We start from the raw sequence: 20742 nt of genomic DNA, 5'->3' as shown, positions 1-20742 counted from the left end.
CCGGTCCCCACTGGCCGCTACACTTACCTACGAGCGGCAACAATAATGCAGGCTGAGACCGCCATGTGCTCCCCCAAAATGGCGGACGGATGTGCGGCACTGAAGCCACCAAACACCCTGACCTTACCTGCCAGTCTGGAACAACGAATCGACGAGCTCTTTCTCCGCTTCTGGGCAAAGCTGGAAGCCCGAACCAAAGCCACACAATCACAGAGATGGAAAAGCCCACGAGGGGGAAGGAACAGCAGGCGCAGGTACACCCTCCGGGCACTCGACACTTGCAAGCTACAACCACTAGCACACAAGGCTCACCTGGGCCAAGGGCCAAAAGGGGGGAAACCCCCAACGCACCGGCCACCACGACAGAAAGCCCCCCGCTATGGGTGGCGAAAACACATCAGGGGCCACTGTCGCACCCTACCTGGGAAAGACTTGGACTCCGACAGGAGCCCCCGAGTCTGTGGTCATTTAATGCGGGCCCCTCACGAGGCCTGAGGCAGGAGGGTTGCCGTGAAGCATGAAGACCTGGCACCCCCTTGGGCACTCACCTACCTGTTCCCGAACACTGGGGTGAACGACCCAGACCGAGCACGGGACTGAAACTGCTGCCAGTCACCCCCATCAACCGACGCCATGAACCTACCAGCCTTACGACCCACTCCTCAGACCGCCAGAAAAATATACAGCCAGTGGATAACGGTGGTGATCACTACTGTTATAAAAGCATATTTTATTTAGCAAAGTTATCTTTACCCTTTGTGTTGATACCTAGCTTTAAAGCTTTTCATGCAGGCACACCATGATTATCTTTTAATCGTGCACAAAAGCATACTGTTTTTACTATTCATGCTAGCCTAGCAACTGTTTAGCTTTGTATATTAGCCTGCAGTTTTGTAAGCTCTACCAATAAGCATTATGTCTGCTTCACATAACATGCAGCAGCCTACTCTAAAGAATCCTACACCTGATATGCCTGGTCTCAGATACTTATGCTAACACAATCTTGAATATTGAGATATACCCTTGTCCACAGGTGTGAAGTAACAGTTACCATGTATACGACTCTAATATAGCAACAGGGTTCTCAACACTAGCGAGTTTCACATTTCATGTATAGGCTATAATGGACCAGGCCTAATTAACCCTTGCATGTAAAATATTGAATGTTACCAAAGATGCTCGAGGATTGCTGTTGGGGCACCACGAGCTTGTATGTCTTTATCACTATGCACAATAAAAATACAGATTTAAAAAAAAAAATTAAAAAAAAAAAACACTATGTGACACAATGAATTATAGGGCTGGAATATTTTTTTTCCAAGGCTGCTTTCTTTTTCCAGTCCGGCCCTGTCTCCAAGGGTATGCAAACTTTTGAGCACAACTGTATGTATCAGTGTGTATATGTGTGTGTCTGCATATATTCCAGCTTTTAAACATGAAAACTACACACAAATACATTCGTACTATCAAGTGCCAACACTACATGCAAACACACCAACTTAATATACAAACAATAAAACTACATACAAACACACCAACATAATATACAAACAATAAAACTACATACAAACACACCAACATAATATACACACAATAAAACTACATACAAACACACCAACATAATATACAAACAATAACACTACATACAAACACACCAACATAATATACAAACAATAAAACTACATACAAACACACCAACATAATATACAAACAATAAAACTACATACAAACACACCAACATAATATACAAACAATAAAACTACATACAAACACACCAACATAATATACAAACAATAAAACTACATACAAACACACCAACATAATATACAAACAATAAAACTACATACAAACACACCAACATAATATACAAACAATAAAACTACATACAAACACACCAACATAATATACAAACAATAACACTACATACAAACACACCAACATAATATACAAACAATAAAACTACATGCAAACACACCAACATAATATACAAACAATAACACTACATACAAACACACCAACATAATATACAAACAATAAAACTACATACAAACACACCAACATAATATACAAACAATAAAACTACATACAAACACACCAACATAATATACAAACAATAAAACTACATACAAACACACCCTGCATTCAAAACACACTGCAGATTTACACCACTGCTTTTAAGTAGCAACAATACATATTAACTCACAACTGCATTCAAATGCCAATACTCTACATAAATAGACCCATTCATTTCTCACACTCACACACTCACACACTCTATGTTCCATAAATAAAATGCTTACATTCAAACACACAAAATCTGCTCACAAGTAAAACCCTGCAAGGATGAGCAAGTGGTAGATCCCCAGCTGGCAATGCATCATGGCATCTGTACAACAGATGGGAATCTATCCATTGGCCACCCTTTCTTGCAATGGGGCCTGGGACAAAAGCACCTTCGTCACTGGGATTTGGAGAGGCCTGCTTGCCAGCCTCTTGCCCTGTGACTATGGCCCCTGGGATACATTTCCCTTTAAAAACACTGTTTGGGAATATTGGATTATAAAGGCACTGATTCTGCCCCTTGGACTTTTAACTGGAATAGATTCAAACATTTGGCGGCGGCCATCTTAACTTATCCAGCAGCGTTTTGCTGTTGAGTGTATGGAACTGTTTTGGGTATGTTCCATCAGGCACAGGGGGTGTGTCTCTGGCCTGAGGAATTGTATAAATTGTGAATGCTGGCTTACATTAAACAGACCTGCTTGACACTTTCTTGAAGCCTTGGCTCATGTTTGGGGGATGGGATAACTACACTCTTGGGGATTGCTATATCACAATACTCCCCTGAGTATAAGCTCTTGTAAGAGCTTGTCCCTGCTACGCTCTCTGGAGTAGGAGAGGTCTACCCACTGGAAGCTGGATCCTGGTCTTGGGTCCAGGGTGGGTGGAGGATGGCGAGACCCCGGGGCAGCTGCATCGCTGGAAGTGGGGTCTGCAGTGCTTATGTTGTTGGGTGCTTGGAGTCCTCGGCAAGCACTAGGATCATCGATTGGCGGAGGTACTTGGTCATAGTGCCAGCGTTCCATCACAGGGCCCTCTTTGAATTAGTTCCACCACTGCCCACTCTGCTGAGTGCTGGTGACGTTACATGCCGGTGCTCAGAGTGGTATACTACAGCCCCTATCCCCCCAATACAGCCCCAAACCCCCAACACTAGAGTCCCCTATCACCCTGCTACAGCTCATCTCAGCCCACTAACAGTGCTCCTGCGAGATTTGGTACTGGATCCGACCCTGCACCTCTACAATGGTGGCAGACATCAATGCCTTGACAGGCAGAATTAAGACCATGGAGAAGAATACCTACAGTCTTGGAATTAAACAGAATTCAACTACAATCCACCTACAGGAGGTGTTGAACACACGTGCAGCGCTGAGTGCTGTTGGAGGACATAGGATAGCATCGCAATCTGAAAATGCGGGGCATCCCTGATGCAATAGTTAGTTACCAGTAAACTGCTATAGCTCATCAGGAGACTATTTGCAGCTACCTTGACACCCAAACAGGCCAAGAAAATGCTGCTTAATGGACCATACCAAATTCCAGGGGTCCTAATGCCAATCCCAAGGTATCCAGGGATGTGATCCTATGTTTCAAGTCACGATCTGACACATTCTTATCACAAGTTAAAGGCCGATCACCATTTATATTTGAGCAACCTTCTTTGAGCTTTTTCTATTACCTTAGCAGGAGGTGACCTCTCAGCTGAGAGTGACAGATTTTCCATACAAATGGGGGTCCCCAAGGGCTCTTTTAGTCAAGAGAAATGGTCAATACCATAAGTTAACTTCAGTATGCAACGTGGACAAGTTCCTACACTTTTTGGGACTATTTACCCCTACATCCTTTGGGACTAGCTTACCTACTTATCAGTGGGACATGGATAATGTCGCAGTCTTCACAACAGCCAGCTCTACAGCCCCGGGCTGAGGCGTACAGGGATGTTGCTCCTCATGGCCAGATTCACATTGACTGGATCTCTTTACTGTTAATATTGTTTTTAGTTCTCTGTTGTATTCTCATTACATTCTATTTATTTTATCAATTTACTCTGCCGTGGTGACCTCTATGGGTCAAGTGACCTTTATGGGTCATTACAATGCCTAAGCAGTGTACCATTCCTAGGAATAAACCCTTATTATTATTATTATTATTATTATTTATAAAAAGCCAACAAATTCCGCAGCATTGTACAATGGGTGGACTAACAAACAAGTATTTGTGACCAAACAAGTTGGACACTCAGGAACAGAGGGGTTGAGGGCCCTGCTCAATGAGCTTACATGCTAGAGGGAGTGGGGTACAGTGACACAGAAGGAGAGGGTAAGGTAGAAAAGTAGGTTGCTAGAATAGCATTCACTATGTGTTTTGATAGTTGCCGGGGAGGAGTCAGGGTGCGGGAAGGGAAAGCTGTTAACAGATTAGTTCATTTGCATTTCTGAAAAAGATTTAATTTTTTTTTTGAAGGAATGGAGACTTGGTGAGAGTATAATGGAGAAGGGAAGATAGTTCCACAGGAGCAGTGCAGCATTAGAGAAGTTTTGAAGGTGAGCATCAGAAGTAGGAGTACAGAGGACAGACGCAGGTTTTCGCCAGTGCACAGGGGCCTAGATGGGACAAGGGCCGATAGGTAGGTTGGAGCAGCATTATAAAACATTATCCAGAGATTTATAAGCAAGTACCAGAATTTTAAATTGAACCCTATATCTTACGGGTAGCCAGTGTAGGGAGTGAAAGAGGGGTGAGGCATGGGAGGTGCGGGCGGACAGGAAGATGAGCCTCACCGCCGCATTCATTATAGACTGTAACAGGGCAAGTTGGAAACACATAAGGCCACTAAGAAGGGGATTGCAGACCAGCACCATAACCATGTCCAGCATTAAATAGCGCCAGATATGCACTATGTTTTAGAGATGGAAGTAGCAGGGTTTGGCGATCGATGGACATGAGGTGGTGATGGAGACGTCAGAGTCAAAGAGAACACCTAAGAGCGAGCCTGTGAGCTGGAGCTTGGAGGGAGACAGACATGGGAGTAGCAACACTTAAAGGAGGAAAGACAGGAGTTCGTTTTGATAAGGTTAAGTTTGGGGAAGTGAGCAGCCATACAGTTAGAAATAGCAGAGAGGCAGTCAGAGACACGAGTCAAGAGGTGCGTGAAAGATCAGGAGAGGACAGATAGATTTGCATGTCATCTGCATAGAAACTATATTGGAAGCCAAATAAACTGATGAGTTTACCAAGAGAGGCAGTATAGATCGAGAACAGTAGTTTAAAAGCAGCAGAAAAGTGTCAAAAGCAGCATATAATTAGGATTTTACTTCAGACTACAGAAGAAAGAGAAAAGAGGGTCAACCAGGACTGCAATAAAGGCCTATCACACCCCTTTTCCCTTGGGCTCTGGGGTTATGGAGCTCACTAATTTCTCTGTGATAATCACCATAGGACCTCTCATTTACAGTAGGCAACAGTAGGTGACCGCAGTCACCATACCCACCTGCTATTGATTCAGTCATGCACAGGGCAACACAAGGCCAGGCTATGTTCTGAGGCACTTTTATCTACGTTATGTGTTTATTCTTTTTACTAGACAAGTGCAATTTAGTTCGGTCCGAATTGAAATTTGGATGAATTTCAGACATTCGGATGCTTCAGAATGGCCGAAGTGCTGAATTTCCGAAGTCTGAACCAAACCTAACCTACCCTTAACCCTACCCTAACCTTACTCCTAAACCTAACCCTACCCCTAACACTGCCCCTACCCTAACCCTAAACCCTACCCTAGCCCTAACCCAACCTTAACCCTACCCCTACCCCTATCCTCTACCTCTAACCCTACCTCTAACCCTACCCCTACACCAACCCTACCCTACCCCATAACCCTACCCTACCCCTACTCCTAAACTAACATTACCCCTACCCTACACTACCCTACCTCTAACCCTACCCCAACCCTACACTAACCCTACACTAACCCTAACCCTAACCCTACTCCTAAACCTACCCCTAACCCTACACTTACCCAAAGTGCCAAAGTTTCCAAACTGAAGTGCCGAACTGCTGAAGTCCCGAATTTCGGAATGCCAAACCAAATAATTTTCCCATGCACATCCTTACTTTTTACACTTTATTTGGGGATCTAGACGTAATCTACATTCTTAACTCTGATAACTATATGAGGCCTAACAGTAGACATAAGCAGTCTTATTGTTCTTTGGCATAGTTTCTTAATTGCATATAATTACTGCCGCTTTAATGTATCCTATACTATTGGGGCAAAGATGTAGTCTTTTCTACTAAATGCCAATACCTGCTTACAGCACACAGTCACTACTAGGTAATCACATCTCTTGGCATGCAACCTTGCCTTGAATTAGAACCCAGGTTGTGTCACTGTATCCCAAGTTAATGGATCTTATTATTTATTTGTTTGTGTTTGTCTTAGACAGACCTTTACCCTGGTGGAGGTTTGCCAATAAGTCATGGATCTGAGCACTATTTGGACAACATGGAAGCTAGGATCAAACTATGTTTTTGGGGTATTTTGTGTTGTGCTCTCTGTGTTCAGGAGATAATTCGCTATTCTGGGTAAAAAGAAAAATATTGCCGACTGTCTCTCTCGTTTTGATTTTGATTCTTTTAAGCTTCTTGCTCCAAATGTGGGTCCAAAAGGAGAATAGCTACCATAAGGGATTTGGTTTCTCCAAATAAAACTGTTCAAAAGTTCACTCTCTACTTTGGCTGCTTGGACCACTTGGGTAGATGTTATGTCCACTCAATGTTTTGACCCTTATGGGAACTCTTTGCAAGCTGCTCTGCAGCTTATTTTACAGTTAATAACTAATTACGTTAAAAAAAATGCACTAATATATTTAGCAGGGATTTCTTATTTTATGACATTACCGGTCTTTAAGACAAATTTTAAAAAATGTATGATTACCATGATCTTGACCTGTTATGAACCTGGTCAGAAAGTCAGAAGGTTAAGGATACTACACATCTAACATCTGGGGATCTACCTTTTGGGCACTTCTGGTTTAGATATGTTAACAACAATATTCAAGCACATGTTGAATGGGATTTTTTACCTTGGGGGGGGGGGTTGGGGAAAAAAATGATTTTGACTTTGCCACCCTAGATAAATGGGGAAATGTGTAAGGAGAAAGGTAGTGATTAAAATACAGGAACACAAGTAGAAGTAAGTATAGGTAAATAAGATAATAAGAAATAAAGTATATAAATAAAGTATATAAGTAAATGTAAGGAGCAATATCAATGAAAAACATATATATATATTATGAAGTAATAAGGGAAGACCTGTCTGCGATGGAGCAGTAAAGAAAGAGGAGGAGGAGCCTGTTCACTGGGACTATATACTCCCTGTTTTGCATTTTGATTGGTTTAAATGTTTTCACTTTCTTTACTGCTGTGGAGTTTAGTAAAGAGAGTTATGCAAAATAGGAAGCCTCCTGTCATGTGATACAATGTGCCTGTATTTGGTCTTAATCAAACCTCAGTGTCTCCATGTTTTCTGTTTATTCCGTTTGATTATTTAGTTTCCTTTCCTTAACATACAGGGTCCCACACAGCTCCACAAAGCACAGTTATGGTGACTCTCTAAAATCACCCCTTCATGTAGAAAAAACTTTTACTCCTGAGTGAGAGATAGGGCTGTCACAAATACAGGGACACAGTCTACTGGCTTCACTTAATCAGTAGGAATAGATGTTTGAAAGTACAGGCCATTTTCAGGTCCCTCTGTTAATAAGGAGGTTAGACATGCTTACCTAATCTTATCCAGCCTTTAACAGTGTTCAGTTTTTCCTGCAGCTTCTCCTTATCCACTGGCTGTAGCGCAGGTAGATACTTCATCCATTCTCCCTTCTCCTCCGTCCTGAAGAGGAACAGATCCTGGGCCAACTTCCCAATACTCGGCTGGTTCTGTAGGATGCTGGCTTTCATCTCCTGACTGTTATCATCCAGATCATCAACCACCACGATGACTTTATCTTTCCCTGCACAACACAGCAGTAATAAGACCTCAACTGACTTACCCCATCAGGGTGACATATTCGCCTCTTCTATTTAATTTAGTTTTTTGTTCATTTTAGTTTTTCTGTCTACCTATAGATGCTCTAGAGCAGAGGTCCCCAACCTGTAGTACGATTACCCCAGGGGTACAATTCAGCTCCCCTGGGGGTTCGCGAATATATTTCAGTAATTGCAGAATTGAATTCCGCACTGCCAATTCTGGGCAGCTGCATGCTTTCTCCGTCCCCTGGGCTTCACAGTCACTCTCCCACACTGCCCCCACACTGTGATGGGAAACAAGGTCAGTGCCCCCCTTTCCATACTGTCACTCTCCCAAATTGTTTCCAAACGGTCACCCTCCCACACTGTCCCCACACTGTCACCCCCCCCCCCCCCCCCACACTGCCTCAAATCTGTCACCCTCCCACACTGTCCCCACACTGTCACCCCGCCACACTGCCCCAAATCTGTCACCCTCCCACACTGTCCCAAATATGTCACCCTCCCACACTGCCCCTCCCACACTGTCTCCACACTGTCACCCCCCACACTGCCCCAAATCTGTCACCCTCTGACAGTGTCCCCACCCTGTCACCCCCCACACTGCCCCAAATCTGTTAACGTCCCACACTGTCCCCACACTGTCACCCTCCCACAGTGTCCCCACACTGTCACCCTTCCACAGTGTTCCCACACTGTCAACCTCCCACAGTGTCCTCACACTGTCAACCTCCCACAGTGTCCTCACACTGTCACCCTCCCACAGTGTCCTCACACTGTCACCCTCCCACAGTGTCCTTACACTGTCACCCTCCCACACTGCCCCACACTGTCACCCTCTCACACCGCCCCACACTGTCACCCTCCCACACTGCCCCCAATCTGTTCTCAAACTGTCACCCTCCCACACTGCCCCAATACTATCCCACACTGTCACCCTCTTACACTACCCCCACTTTGTCACCCTCCCACACTCTGTCACCCTCTCCACACACCGCTTCCACAGTCCCCCTCCCACGATACAACCATGCTGTCTCTCTCTCCACACTGCCCCAACACTATGTCAAACTGTTACCCTTTTACACTACCCCCACACTGTCACCCTCTCCACACTGCCCCCACACTACCCCTTTGTCTCCCTCCCACACTGCCCCAATACAGTGTCACCTTTCCACACTACCCCCACTCTGACACCATTCCACATTGCCCCCCTCCCCACTTTGTCACCCTCCCACTGTCCACACACGGTCATCTTCCCCCAAATGCTACCTGGGGCAGAAGAGGAGCGGGGAGAGCCTTGAGAAGAAGCGGAGCAGGGAGAGCCTGGGGCAGATGAGAAGCAGGGAGAGCCTGAGGCAGAGGAGCAGCAGGGAGAGCCTGAGCCAGAGGAGCAGCAGGGAGAGCCTGAGGCAGACGAGAAGCAGGGAGAGCCTTGTTAAGAAGCGGAGCAGGGAGTGCCTGGAACAGAGCAGCAGCAGGGAGAGCCTGGGGCAGAGGCGCAGTAGGGATGAGCCTGGGGCAGAGAAGGATCAGGGAAGAGCCTGGGGGAAAGGAGGATAAGGGAAGAGCCTGGGGCAAAAGAAAAGCAGGGGAGCCATGGGCAGAAGAAAAACAAGGGGCCTTTGGCAGAGGAGGAGCCTGGGGCTGAGAAAGTGCATGGGAGCATGGCGCAAACGAAAAGCAGGGAACCCATGGGCAGAAAACAAAGTAGGGAGACTCTGGGACTGAGGACTGAGGAGAAGCAGGGGAGCCTTGGGCAGGAGAAAAGTAGGGATGCGATGGGCAGAGTGGGAGCAGAGGAGCTATGGGCAGAGTGGGAGCAGGGGAGCTATGGGCAGAGTGGGAGCAGGGGAGCTATGGGCAGAGTGGAAGCAGGGGAGCTATGGGCAGAGTGGAAGCAGGGGAGCTATGGGCAGAGTGGGAGCAGGGGAGCTATGGGCAGAGTGGGAGCAGGGGAGCTATGGGCAGAGTGGGAGCAGGGGAGCTATGGGCAGAGTGGGAGCAGGGGAGCTATGGGCAGAGTGGGAGCAGAGGAGCTATGGGCAGATTGGGAGCAGGGGAGCTATGGGCAGATTGGGAGCAGGGGAGCTATGGGCAGATTGGGAGCAGGGGAGCTATGGGAAGATTGGGAGCAGAGGAGCTATGGGCAGATTGGGAGCAGGGGAGCTATGGGCAGAGTGGGAGTAGAGAAACTATGGGCAGAGTGGGAGCAGGGGAGCTATGGGCAGAGTGGGGCAGGGGAGCTATGGGCAGAGTGTAATCTACTATATATTTCCGTTGCATGTGCATCTCTTGTTAAATGTTAAATCATAGCTCCTACTGCTACAAACTTTTATTTCAGTCTTTAGAATGGGCTTCAGAGACATAACTAAGAAAACACCAGGCCCCGGTGCAATAATTACCTTGCCCCCCTCACCCCATGTGTCTCATTCTCCCCTTCCATATATTTCAATTCCCCCCAGCCCCTCAATGTGTCTCAGTACCAATACCCCAATACCTTCCATGTGTCAATTTCTAACAGTGCCTTCTATGTGTTTCTACCCCCCAGTACTCTCCATGTGTAAATCCTCACCCCCCCTCCATGTGTCAATCCCCCCATTCCCCTCTGTACCTGCTATCTCCTGTAGCGTGGCAGAGCGGGCTGCGGTACCCATACTGTCAAGAAATGCTCTCTCAGTGAGTCCGCTTGGCCACGTTACTTGTTGTAACCAGCAGGGAGGTGTGGCCCTGCACTGGCCCTGAATTGATTTCGATCCGCGGTCACAGGGGTCGCAGCTGCAGCCAGGTCCCCTGGAGTGATGAGCGGCAACCTCTGTGACTGTGGTAGTGATGTCACTGATGTAGTAAATTCTGAATATTGTTTACAGCAACGGATCCCAACGCAGTCCTCACATCCTTGTTCCAGGTTTGCCAGTTTCCCACTGGGAACACAACTGGAGAGTGTACACTGGTATACACAACCCTGATTTAAATTTGTAACACATATAGTTTTGTGCTGACCTGCAATGTCATATTATATGAACCTTTGCAATCTCTTACCTAGTGTATCAGACAGATATTTTAGCTCTTTGTCGTACAGAGAACTTGTCACATTAGTGACATTAATCCTCCCTCTGTTCTTGGTGTGATACAGAATCCCAAACGTGCATTGAGACACATCCTGTCTGAACTGACTGTACCCGGAGTTAGAGATGTAATACGGTCTGACCTCCTGAACCCAATCCTTGAACCCCTCAGATCTGAGCAGGGTCTGCAGCCATAAATAATCCTCCTCTGACGATCTGGAGAAGATCCCAACCTAATTATAAGGAAGAAAATGACTGCTTGATTTACCAGAATCAGAGCAAAGTGACGTATAAAAGATACATGAAATTTACTTATCTAAAACGTGCAGATACTTTCCTATGGGGATTTAACTAACGTGAGGACACCCAGTGTCTGTTAGGCGACTAAAAGTTGCCTACCAAGCAGGAGGTGCCTCTAGTGCTGCAAGGTAATTATTGCAGTTCCTCTAAACCTGCAAAGTTTTACATTGCTGGACGAAGTAGGAAACAGACACTGTACCCAGATTACTTCAATAAGCTGATGTGGTCTGGGTCCTATAGCGTCCGTTCAACATGCTTTAGAAGTTTGTATTTCCTGTAAGTTAAACTTTAATCACACATAGGAGGCTTCTGCAGGGTCTAGAAGGTTATTAACAGAGCAACAGATAATACATTCCAAATTAAACAGAATGTGTAATACAGGAAGTGTAAATATCAGATGACTCTTTACAGGAAGTGTTTAAGAAGGCTGTGCAACGTAGATGTATAGCTGCTAGTTGGCTAAAACTAAATCTTCCATCAATGAGAGAGGTTGAATTAAAGATTCAAGAAAACTACATAACGGACGATCTATCCTCAAGAGTAAGCTTCCCTCCTCAGTTAGATGCTCACCCAGTCTCCACTCCTTCAAAAAATCGTTAAAAACCCACTTCTTCATAAAAGCGTATCAATTAAACTGTTAATAGCTCCCGACTGATTCCTCGTCTGCAACTGTCATTAGTCTAATACTATCCTTACCTTTTTGTGTCATTTTACCCCACTCCCTCTAGCATGTAAGCTCATTGAGCAGGGCCCTCAATCCCTCTGTTACTGTGTCACTATACCCCACTCCGTCTAGCATGTAAACTCACTGAGCAGGGCCCTCAATCCCTCTGTTCCTGTGTGTCCAACATGTCTGGTTACAACTACATGTCTGTTCGTCCACCCATTGTAAAGCGCTGCGGAATTTGATGGCGCTATATAAAAAAACATAATAATTGTAGCGGAGAGCTGATTTCCCACAGCTATTCTCCACTTAAGATCCCAGTGAGGCTCAGGAACAAGTCAATAGTAAATCCACAAGCAGAGTTTCCAGCAGGTAAAAAGGTACATCAATATCCCAACAGCAATCCCAATAACTGGACGACACACAGTTTCAGGAGCAGAACTAACTATCTTTATTCCAGGGGTCCTTATAAAGCATGCTCCCATGCAAGGGAGGGATTCACAGCAATTAAGACAGTAACCAATAATGTAACTGTTACCTCCCACACATCTCCTCCCCTCAGAGTGACTCATAATCCCCTTAACTAGTACTGTACTTTTACCCCAAACCTGGATGTACCCCTAAACTAGTACATAACATCAATATTAGGGTACCGCCAGGTAGCCCTGATCTGGGTGAATAATATATCCAAAATTCACCCAGATCGGACCAGGGGTTCGGTAGTTAGGTGGAGGGTGAAGTTTGACCGACCGCACACGAGGTGGTATCCGAAAAGGGTTCCATGTGTTTGGGCCCTGCGGTCGGTCTCCGTTCGGCAGAAAAAACAGACAGTTATATTAGCCATCCACACTTAACTTCACCTGGATATTACTTCACTTGTTCGGTACTTTGTTTCTACCGAATGGGGATTCGTTAGGACTCTCCGTTCGGTAGTTACGGAGCTCTGGAGGTCTCAGCGGTGTTCGGTAGTTTGAGTGTCCGATTTGAGTTCCAGACACTCGACGACCAAACACCGCTGAGTTTTTCATGCGTAAGATGGCCGCCGCTACGTGTACGCATACCGAACGACGGCCACCCAGATACATCCTTAATGAGCTTGTTAACCTGCGGTCAGAGAAAGTGTGAACCCTAAACCTAATAGCTGCCACACTTCTCTCTGGGGTGGTCTGCCAGTTCGGTAGTTTCCCTTCGCATAATATACGGATGGAAACTACCGAACACATACTTTAAATACATAAAGATACATGTGAAATGTGAACAATACTGTACGAATTGCATACTGCATACGGTTACATAGGAATCAACAGGACAGGCTTAATGCATTCCGCTACAATAATAATAATAAGACATTCTCAACATATCTTTAGCAAGGTCTGGGAACCCTGGATGGCATATACCATAGGGAAGGGTGTATTTAGATAGAGAGGTACGGGTGTGTTTTTTTTTTTTTTTAACATTGCTGTAAATGGCGGTTAGATACAGCGCTCTCTGTCATTGCTGTAAATGCAGGCTTCAAACTATATAAACAATGAAACCAGATAGGTTAAACCAGATAGGTTAAAAAAATAAAATAAAAAACCTCTGTCACGGCTGTAAACTATATACAGTCACATGATGTATAGTGACCGGGATTTGCAAATGTCAATTTTGATAAATAATTCCACAATTTATGCCTTCAACAGTCGACAGATTACTTTATATTGCTACATAAATATGCAGTGTACAACTAAACATAACATGAAACAAAATACCACATACCTTCTGTGCACGCTTTGTCAGGAAACCTGCTGATAGAATATAAAATCCATTAAGAGGAAAAGGATGTCAGATAATTTACCTAAAAACATATATACCACATGCACTTACTGTACCTCCCTCTACTGTAATGTAACCTGTAAAGTGCTGAGTACACCTGTTAGCGCTATATAAATAAAATATACATACACTGTATACCTACTGCACTTACTGTACCTCCCTCTACTGTAATGTAACCTGTAAAGTGCTGAGTATACCTGTTAGCGCTATATAAATATAATATACATACACTGTATACCTACTGCACTTACTGTACCTCCCTCTACTGTAATGTAACCTGTAAAGTGCTGAGTATACCTGTTAGCGCTATATAAATATAATATACATACACTGTATACCTACTGCACTTACTGTGCCTCCCTCTACTGTAATGTAACCTGTAAAGTGCTGAGTACACCTGTTAGCACTATATAAATATAATATAATATACATACACTGTATACCTACTGCACTTACTGTGCCTCCCTCTACTGTAATGTAAACTGTAACGTGCTGAGTACACCTGTTAGCGCTATATAATTATAATATACATACACTGTATACCTACTGCACTTACTGTACCTCCCTCTACTGTAATTTAACCTGTAAAGTGCGGAGTACACCTGTTAGCGCTATATAAATAAAATATACATACACTGTATACCTACTGCACTTACTGTGCCTCCCTCTACTGTAATGTAAACTGTAACGTGCTGAGTACACCTGTTAGCGCTATATAATTATAATATACATACACTGTATACCTACTGCACTTACTGTACCTCCCTCTACTGTAATGTAACCTGTAAAGTGCTGAGTACACCTGTTAGCACTATATAAATATAATATAATATACATACACTGTATACCTACTGCACTTACTGTGCCTCCCTCTACTGTAATGTAAACTGTAACGTGCTGAGTACACCTGTTAGCGCTATATAATTATAATATACATACACTGTATACCTACTGCACTTACTGTACCTCCCTCTACTGTAATGTAACCTGTAAAGTGCTGAGTACACCTGTTAGCACTATATAAATATAATATAATATACATACACTGTATACCTACTGCACTTACTGTGCCTCCCTCTACTGTAATGTAAACTGTAACGTGCTGAGTACACCTGTTAGTGCTATATAAATACAATATACATACACTGTATACCTACTGCACTTACTGTACCTCCCTCTACTGTAATGTAACCTGTAAAGTGCGGAGTACACCTGTTAGCACTATATAAATATAATATACATACACTGTATACAGGGCCGGTGCAAGGATTCTTGCCGCCCTAGGCAAAGATCCATTTTGCCGCCCCCTCTTGAATGCAACTACACTCTCTCAGAAGTTTATTCACTAAACTATGAATTCAGTGAATTGGAAATCGAATTGCATAGTTTAAGCAAAAACAGCTGAACTGTGACAGTTGCTGAGTTGGCGAATACTTCTAAATGGTATAAATTTTGCCATTTGGTTTTTAATTAGGTCTGATCAGCTGTCCCTTTCCTCCATAGTGCCCAATCTCTCTCATTAGCGTTTCTCCCCAGCTTTCTCCTTTGTGTCTGTTTCCCAAAGCTTGCAGTCTCTATGTTCATGATTTATCTGCTCACTCTATGCCACAGATTCTCTCCAGCCTGTTTCTCTTTATTCCAATAGGGTTATTCAATAAAGTGAGAATTGTTGGGAATTCAAATTGAACTTCTAATTTATGGTCAAAACACCCGTTAACATTCTCAAGATTTGGCTACTCTGCCCTTACACTTACAATTTCACTCTAGTGAATAACCCGGTAATTATCTTCTGTCAATTTCTCTTCTTTTCTTTTCCATGTCTATTTATTAAACAGTGGGTTGAAATATAACTTGAAACATTTATGCCAAAACAGAAGAGTTGTATAAAGTCATCTCAACTTTTTTCAAATCACTGTTTAGTGAATAGACTCCTAAGTGTCTAAGGGAAAGCAGAGAGACCAGTGATAAATTTAGGGAAAGGGAACAGACCGGGAAGGCAATTAGGAAAGGGATAGAGAGATTGTTGAGGTTTTTAGGAAACCTATACAAACTAGGAGACATTTTAGAAGAGACACAGTGAGCAGACATTTAGGGGGGGGGGGGGGGAAACTGTCCAATATGAACACACACATTCAGTACACACAGGAATACATACATCCACACACACACACACTGCCAATACATACATCCTTACACACACACACAGACTGCCAATACATACAACCATACACGCACGCTGCCTAATATATACATTCAACTATACACACTCACTGCCCATTATATACATACTGCCCAACACATACATCCATGCGCACATACTGCCCAACACATACTTCCTAATACATATACATTTTACATTGAATATATTTATGGTTGTTATAAAAAAATTTATTCAATTAATTTGGTGGGATTTATCTTATACTATTGTGCATTTAGTTTCTGATAATGGGGGTATTTAATGTATGCTACAGGGAACTTGTCTGAAAGGCACACTGTAAGTAAAACTTTTTTTTAAATATAATATATATAATTATATTAATGTATTAGAAATATAACTGGTCACACACTCACTGGCACACACACACACACGTCACTTACACCCTCTCACCAACACACACACTCTTACTGACAAATACACACAAACACAATGTCACCTACACATTCTCACTAACACACACACACTCTTTCACTGAAATACACACACACAGTGTCACTCACACCAGTTTACATATAGTCAGTTTATTATACACACACCCACAAACAAACTTAACACACCAATTTTTAAACATACAAACAATAATAACCATCTCCCCTTATGCAATACCTGTGCTACTGATGTGACTGGAGGAGAAGGGGACCATCTTTCAGCCTGCAGGTATCTGTCCTTGTTCCTGGTGGAGCAGGAGAGCCGTGCACTGTGAGCACAGGCTGCTTCCTGCTCCCTCCAGAGTGCTTCCTCTGTTCACAGGCAGGGGGCAGCCAGGATACCAGGTTACATCCTGGCTTTCCCTGCCTGCAGCAAGCAGAGTGTTCTGCTCGGGTGCTGGGGATTCAACAGATCCCCTCTCCCTGAGCAGATGATCGGCACTGCAGCAACAGGGAGGCAGAGGGAGCACAGGATATGGCTGCGCTGGGGGGTGGCTAAACAGCCACTTACCCAGCGCTCCGACCCCAGGCAGGAGAAGCCCGCTGCCCACCCACAGGAGCAGCCCACCCAGAAACCTCCCAGTGGGCGCCCCCTGCAGGTCGGCGCCCCAGGCGAATGCCTAATTTGCCTTAATGGTAGCGCCGGCCCTGGCTGTATACCTACTGCACTTACTGTACCTCCCTCTACTGTAATGTAACCTGTAAAGTGCTGAGTACACCTGTTAGCACTATATAAATAAAATATACATACACTGTATACCTACTGCACTTACTGTACCTCCCTCTACTGTAATGTAACCTGTAACACGCTGAGTACACCTGTTAGCGCTATATAAATAAAATATACATACACTGTATACCTACTGCACTTACTTTACCTCCCTCTACTGTGATGTAACCTGTAACGTGCTGAGTACACCTGTTAGCGCTATATAAATATAATATACATACACTGTATACCTACTGCACTTACTGTACCTCCCTCTACTGTAATGTAACCTGTAACGTGCTGAGTACACCTGTTAGCGCTATATAAATATAATATACATACACTGTATACCTACTGCACTTACTGAACCTCCCTCTACTGTAATGTAACCTGTAAAGTGCTGAGTACACCTGTTAGCGCTATATAAATAAAATATACATACACTGTATACCTACTGCACTGACTGTACCTCCCTCTACTGTAATGTAACCTGTAACGTGCTGAGTACACCTGTTAGCGCTATATAAATATAATATACATACACTGTATACCTACTGCACTTACTGTACCTCCCTCTACTGTAATGTAACCTGTAACGTGCTGAGTACACCTGTTAGTGCTATATAAATAAAATATACATACACTGTATACCTACTGCACTTACTGAACCTCCCTCTACTGTAATGTAACCTGTAAAGTGCTGAGTACACCTGTTAGCGCTATATAAATAAAATATACATACACTGTATACCTACTGCACTGACTGTACCTCCCTCTACTGTAATGTAACCTGTAAAGTGCTGAGTACACCTGTTAGCGCTATATAAATAAAATATACATACACTGTATACCTACTGCACTTACTGTACCTCCCTCTACTGTAATGTAACCTGTAACGTGCTGAGTACACCTGTTAGCGCTATATAAATATAATATACATACACTGTATACCTACTGCACTTACTGTACCTCCCTCTACTGTAATGTAACCTGTAAAGTGCTGAGTACACCTGTTAGTGCTATATAAATAAAATATACATACACTGTATACCTACTGCACTTACTGAACCTCCCTCTACTGTAATGTAACCTGTAAAGTGCTGAGTACACCTGTTAGCGCTATATAAATAAAATATACATACACTGTATACCTACTGCACTGACTGTACCTCCCTCTACTGTAATGTAACCTGTAAAGTGCTGAGTACACCACTTAGTGCTATATAAATATAATATACATACACTGTATACCTACTGCACTTACTGTACCTCCCTCTACTGTAATGTAACCTGTAAAGTGCTGAGTACACCTGTTAGCGCTATATAAATCTAATATACATACACTGTATACCTACTGCACTTACTGTACCTCCCTCCACTGTAATGTAACCTGTAAAGTGCTGAGTACACCTGTTAGCGCTATATAAATAAAATATACATACACTGTATACCTACTGCACTTACTGTACCTCCCTCTACTGTAATGTAACCTGTAAAGTGCTGAGTACACCTGTTAGCACTATATAAATAAAATATACATACACTGTATACCTACTGCACTTACTGTACCTCCCTCTACTGTAATGTAACCTGTAAAGTGCTGAGTACACCTGTTAGCGCTATATAAATAAAATATACATACACCGTATACCTACTGCACTTACTGTACCTCCCTCTACCATAATGTAACGTGTAACGTGCTGAGTACACCTGTTAGCGCTATATAAATACAATATACATACACTGTATACCTACTGCACTTACTGTACCTCCCTCTACTGTAATGTAATCTGTAAAGTGCTGAGTACACCTGTTAGCGCTATATAATTATAATATACATACACTGTATACCTACTGTACTTACTGTACCTCCCTCTACTGTAATGTAACCTGTAAAGTGCTGAGTACACCTGTTAGCGCTATATAATTATAATATAAATACACTGTATACCTACTGCACTTACTGTACCTCCCCCTACTGTAATGTAACATGTAAAGTGCTGAGTACACCTGTTAGCGCTATATAAATATAATATACATACACTGTATACCTACTGCACCTCCCCCTACTGTAATGTAACCTGTAAAGTGCTGAGTACACCTGTTAGCGCTATATAAATATAATATACATACACTGTATACCTACTACACTTACTGTACCTCCCTCTACTGTAATGTAAAGTGCTGAGTAAACCTGTTAGCGCTATATAAATAAAATATACATACGCTGTATACCTACTGTACTTACTGCACCTCCCTCTACTGTAATGTAACCTGTAAAGTGCTGAGTACACCTGTTAGTGCTATATAAATAAAATATACATACACTGTATACCTACTGTACTTACTGTACCTCCCTCTACTGTAATGTAACCTGTAAAGTGCTGAGTACACCTGTTAGTGCTATATAAATAAAATATACATACACTGTATACCTACTGCACTTACTTTACCTCCCTCTACTGTAATGTAACCTGTAAAGTGCTGAGTACACCACTTAGTGCTATATAAATATAATATACATACACTGTATACCTACTGCACTTACTGTACCTCCCTCTACTGTAATGTAACCTGTAAAGTGCTGAGTACACCTGTTAGCGCTATATAAATATAATATACATACACTGTATACCTACTGCACTTACTGTACCTCCCTCTACTGTAATGTAACCTGTAAAGTGCTGAGTACACCTGTTAGTGCTATATAAATAAAATATACATACACTGTATACCTACTGCACTTACTGTACCTCCCTCTACTGTAATGTAACCTGTAAAGTGCTGAGTACACCTGTTAGCGCTATATAAATACAATATACATACACTGTATACCTACTGCACTTACTGCACCTCCCTCTACTGTAATGTAACCTGTAAAGTGCTGAGTACACCTGTTAGCGCTATATAAATAAAATATACATACACTGTATACCTACTGCACCTAATGTACATCCCTCTACTGTAATGTAACCAGTAAAGTGCTGAGTACACCTGTTAGCGCTATATAAATATAATATACATACACTGTATACCTACTGCACTTACTGTACCTCCCTCTACTGTAATGTAACCTGTAAAATGCTGAGTACACCTGTTAATGCTATATAAATATAATATACATACACTGTATACCTACTGCACTTACTGTACCTCCCTCTACTGTAATGTAACCTGTAACGTGCTGAGTATACCTGTTAGTGCTATATAAATAAAATATACATACACTGTATACCTACTGCACTTACTGTACCTCCCTCTACTGTAATGTAACCTGTAAAGTGCTGAGTATACCTGTTAGCGCTATATAAATATAATAAACATACACTGTATACCTACTGCACTGACTGTACCTCCCTCTACTGTAATGTAACCTGTAAAGTGCTGAGTACACCTGTTAGCGCTATATAAATAAAATATACATACACTGTATACCTACTGCACTGACTGTACCT

The 20742-nt window shown here is 43.1% G+C and overlaps 2 protein-coding genes across 5 annotated transcripts in view; one reads left to right on the top strand and one right to left on the bottom strand.

The window, feature by feature from the left end:
- Positions 1 to 20742, top strand: part of LOC134572063 (very long chain fatty acid elongase 4-like) — a 596371-nt gene that overhangs the window by 282319 nt on the left and 293310 nt on the right. The window lies entirely within an intron of this gene.
- LOC134571372 (uncharacterized) overlaps positions 1 to 20742 on the bottom strand; it is a 66749-nt gene that overhangs the window by 38410 nt on the left and 7597 nt on the right. Inside the window, exons 4-6 of the mRNA XM_063429573.1 lie at positions 13876 to 13904; positions 11128 to 11386; positions 7845 to 8072 (exon numbers count right to left, since the gene is read on the bottom strand). Coding sequence (XP_063285643.1) covers positions 7845 to 8072; positions 11128 to 11386; positions 13876 to 13904 — 516 coding nt within the window. The remainder of the gene's footprint in view (positions 1 to 7844; positions 8073 to 11127; positions 11387 to 13875; positions 13905 to 20742) is intronic.

This window comes from Pelobates fuscus, chromosome 8 (genome assembly GCF_036172605.1).
Source record: "Pelobates fuscus isolate aPelFus1 chromosome 8, aPelFus1.pri, whole genome shotgun sequence".
NCBI lineage: Eukaryota > Metazoa > Chordata > Amphibia > Anura > Pelobatidae > Pelobates > Pelobates fuscus.
The sequence above is the reverse complement of the archived record's forward strand: the minus strand, read 5'-3'. Positions and strand labels throughout refer to the sequence as shown.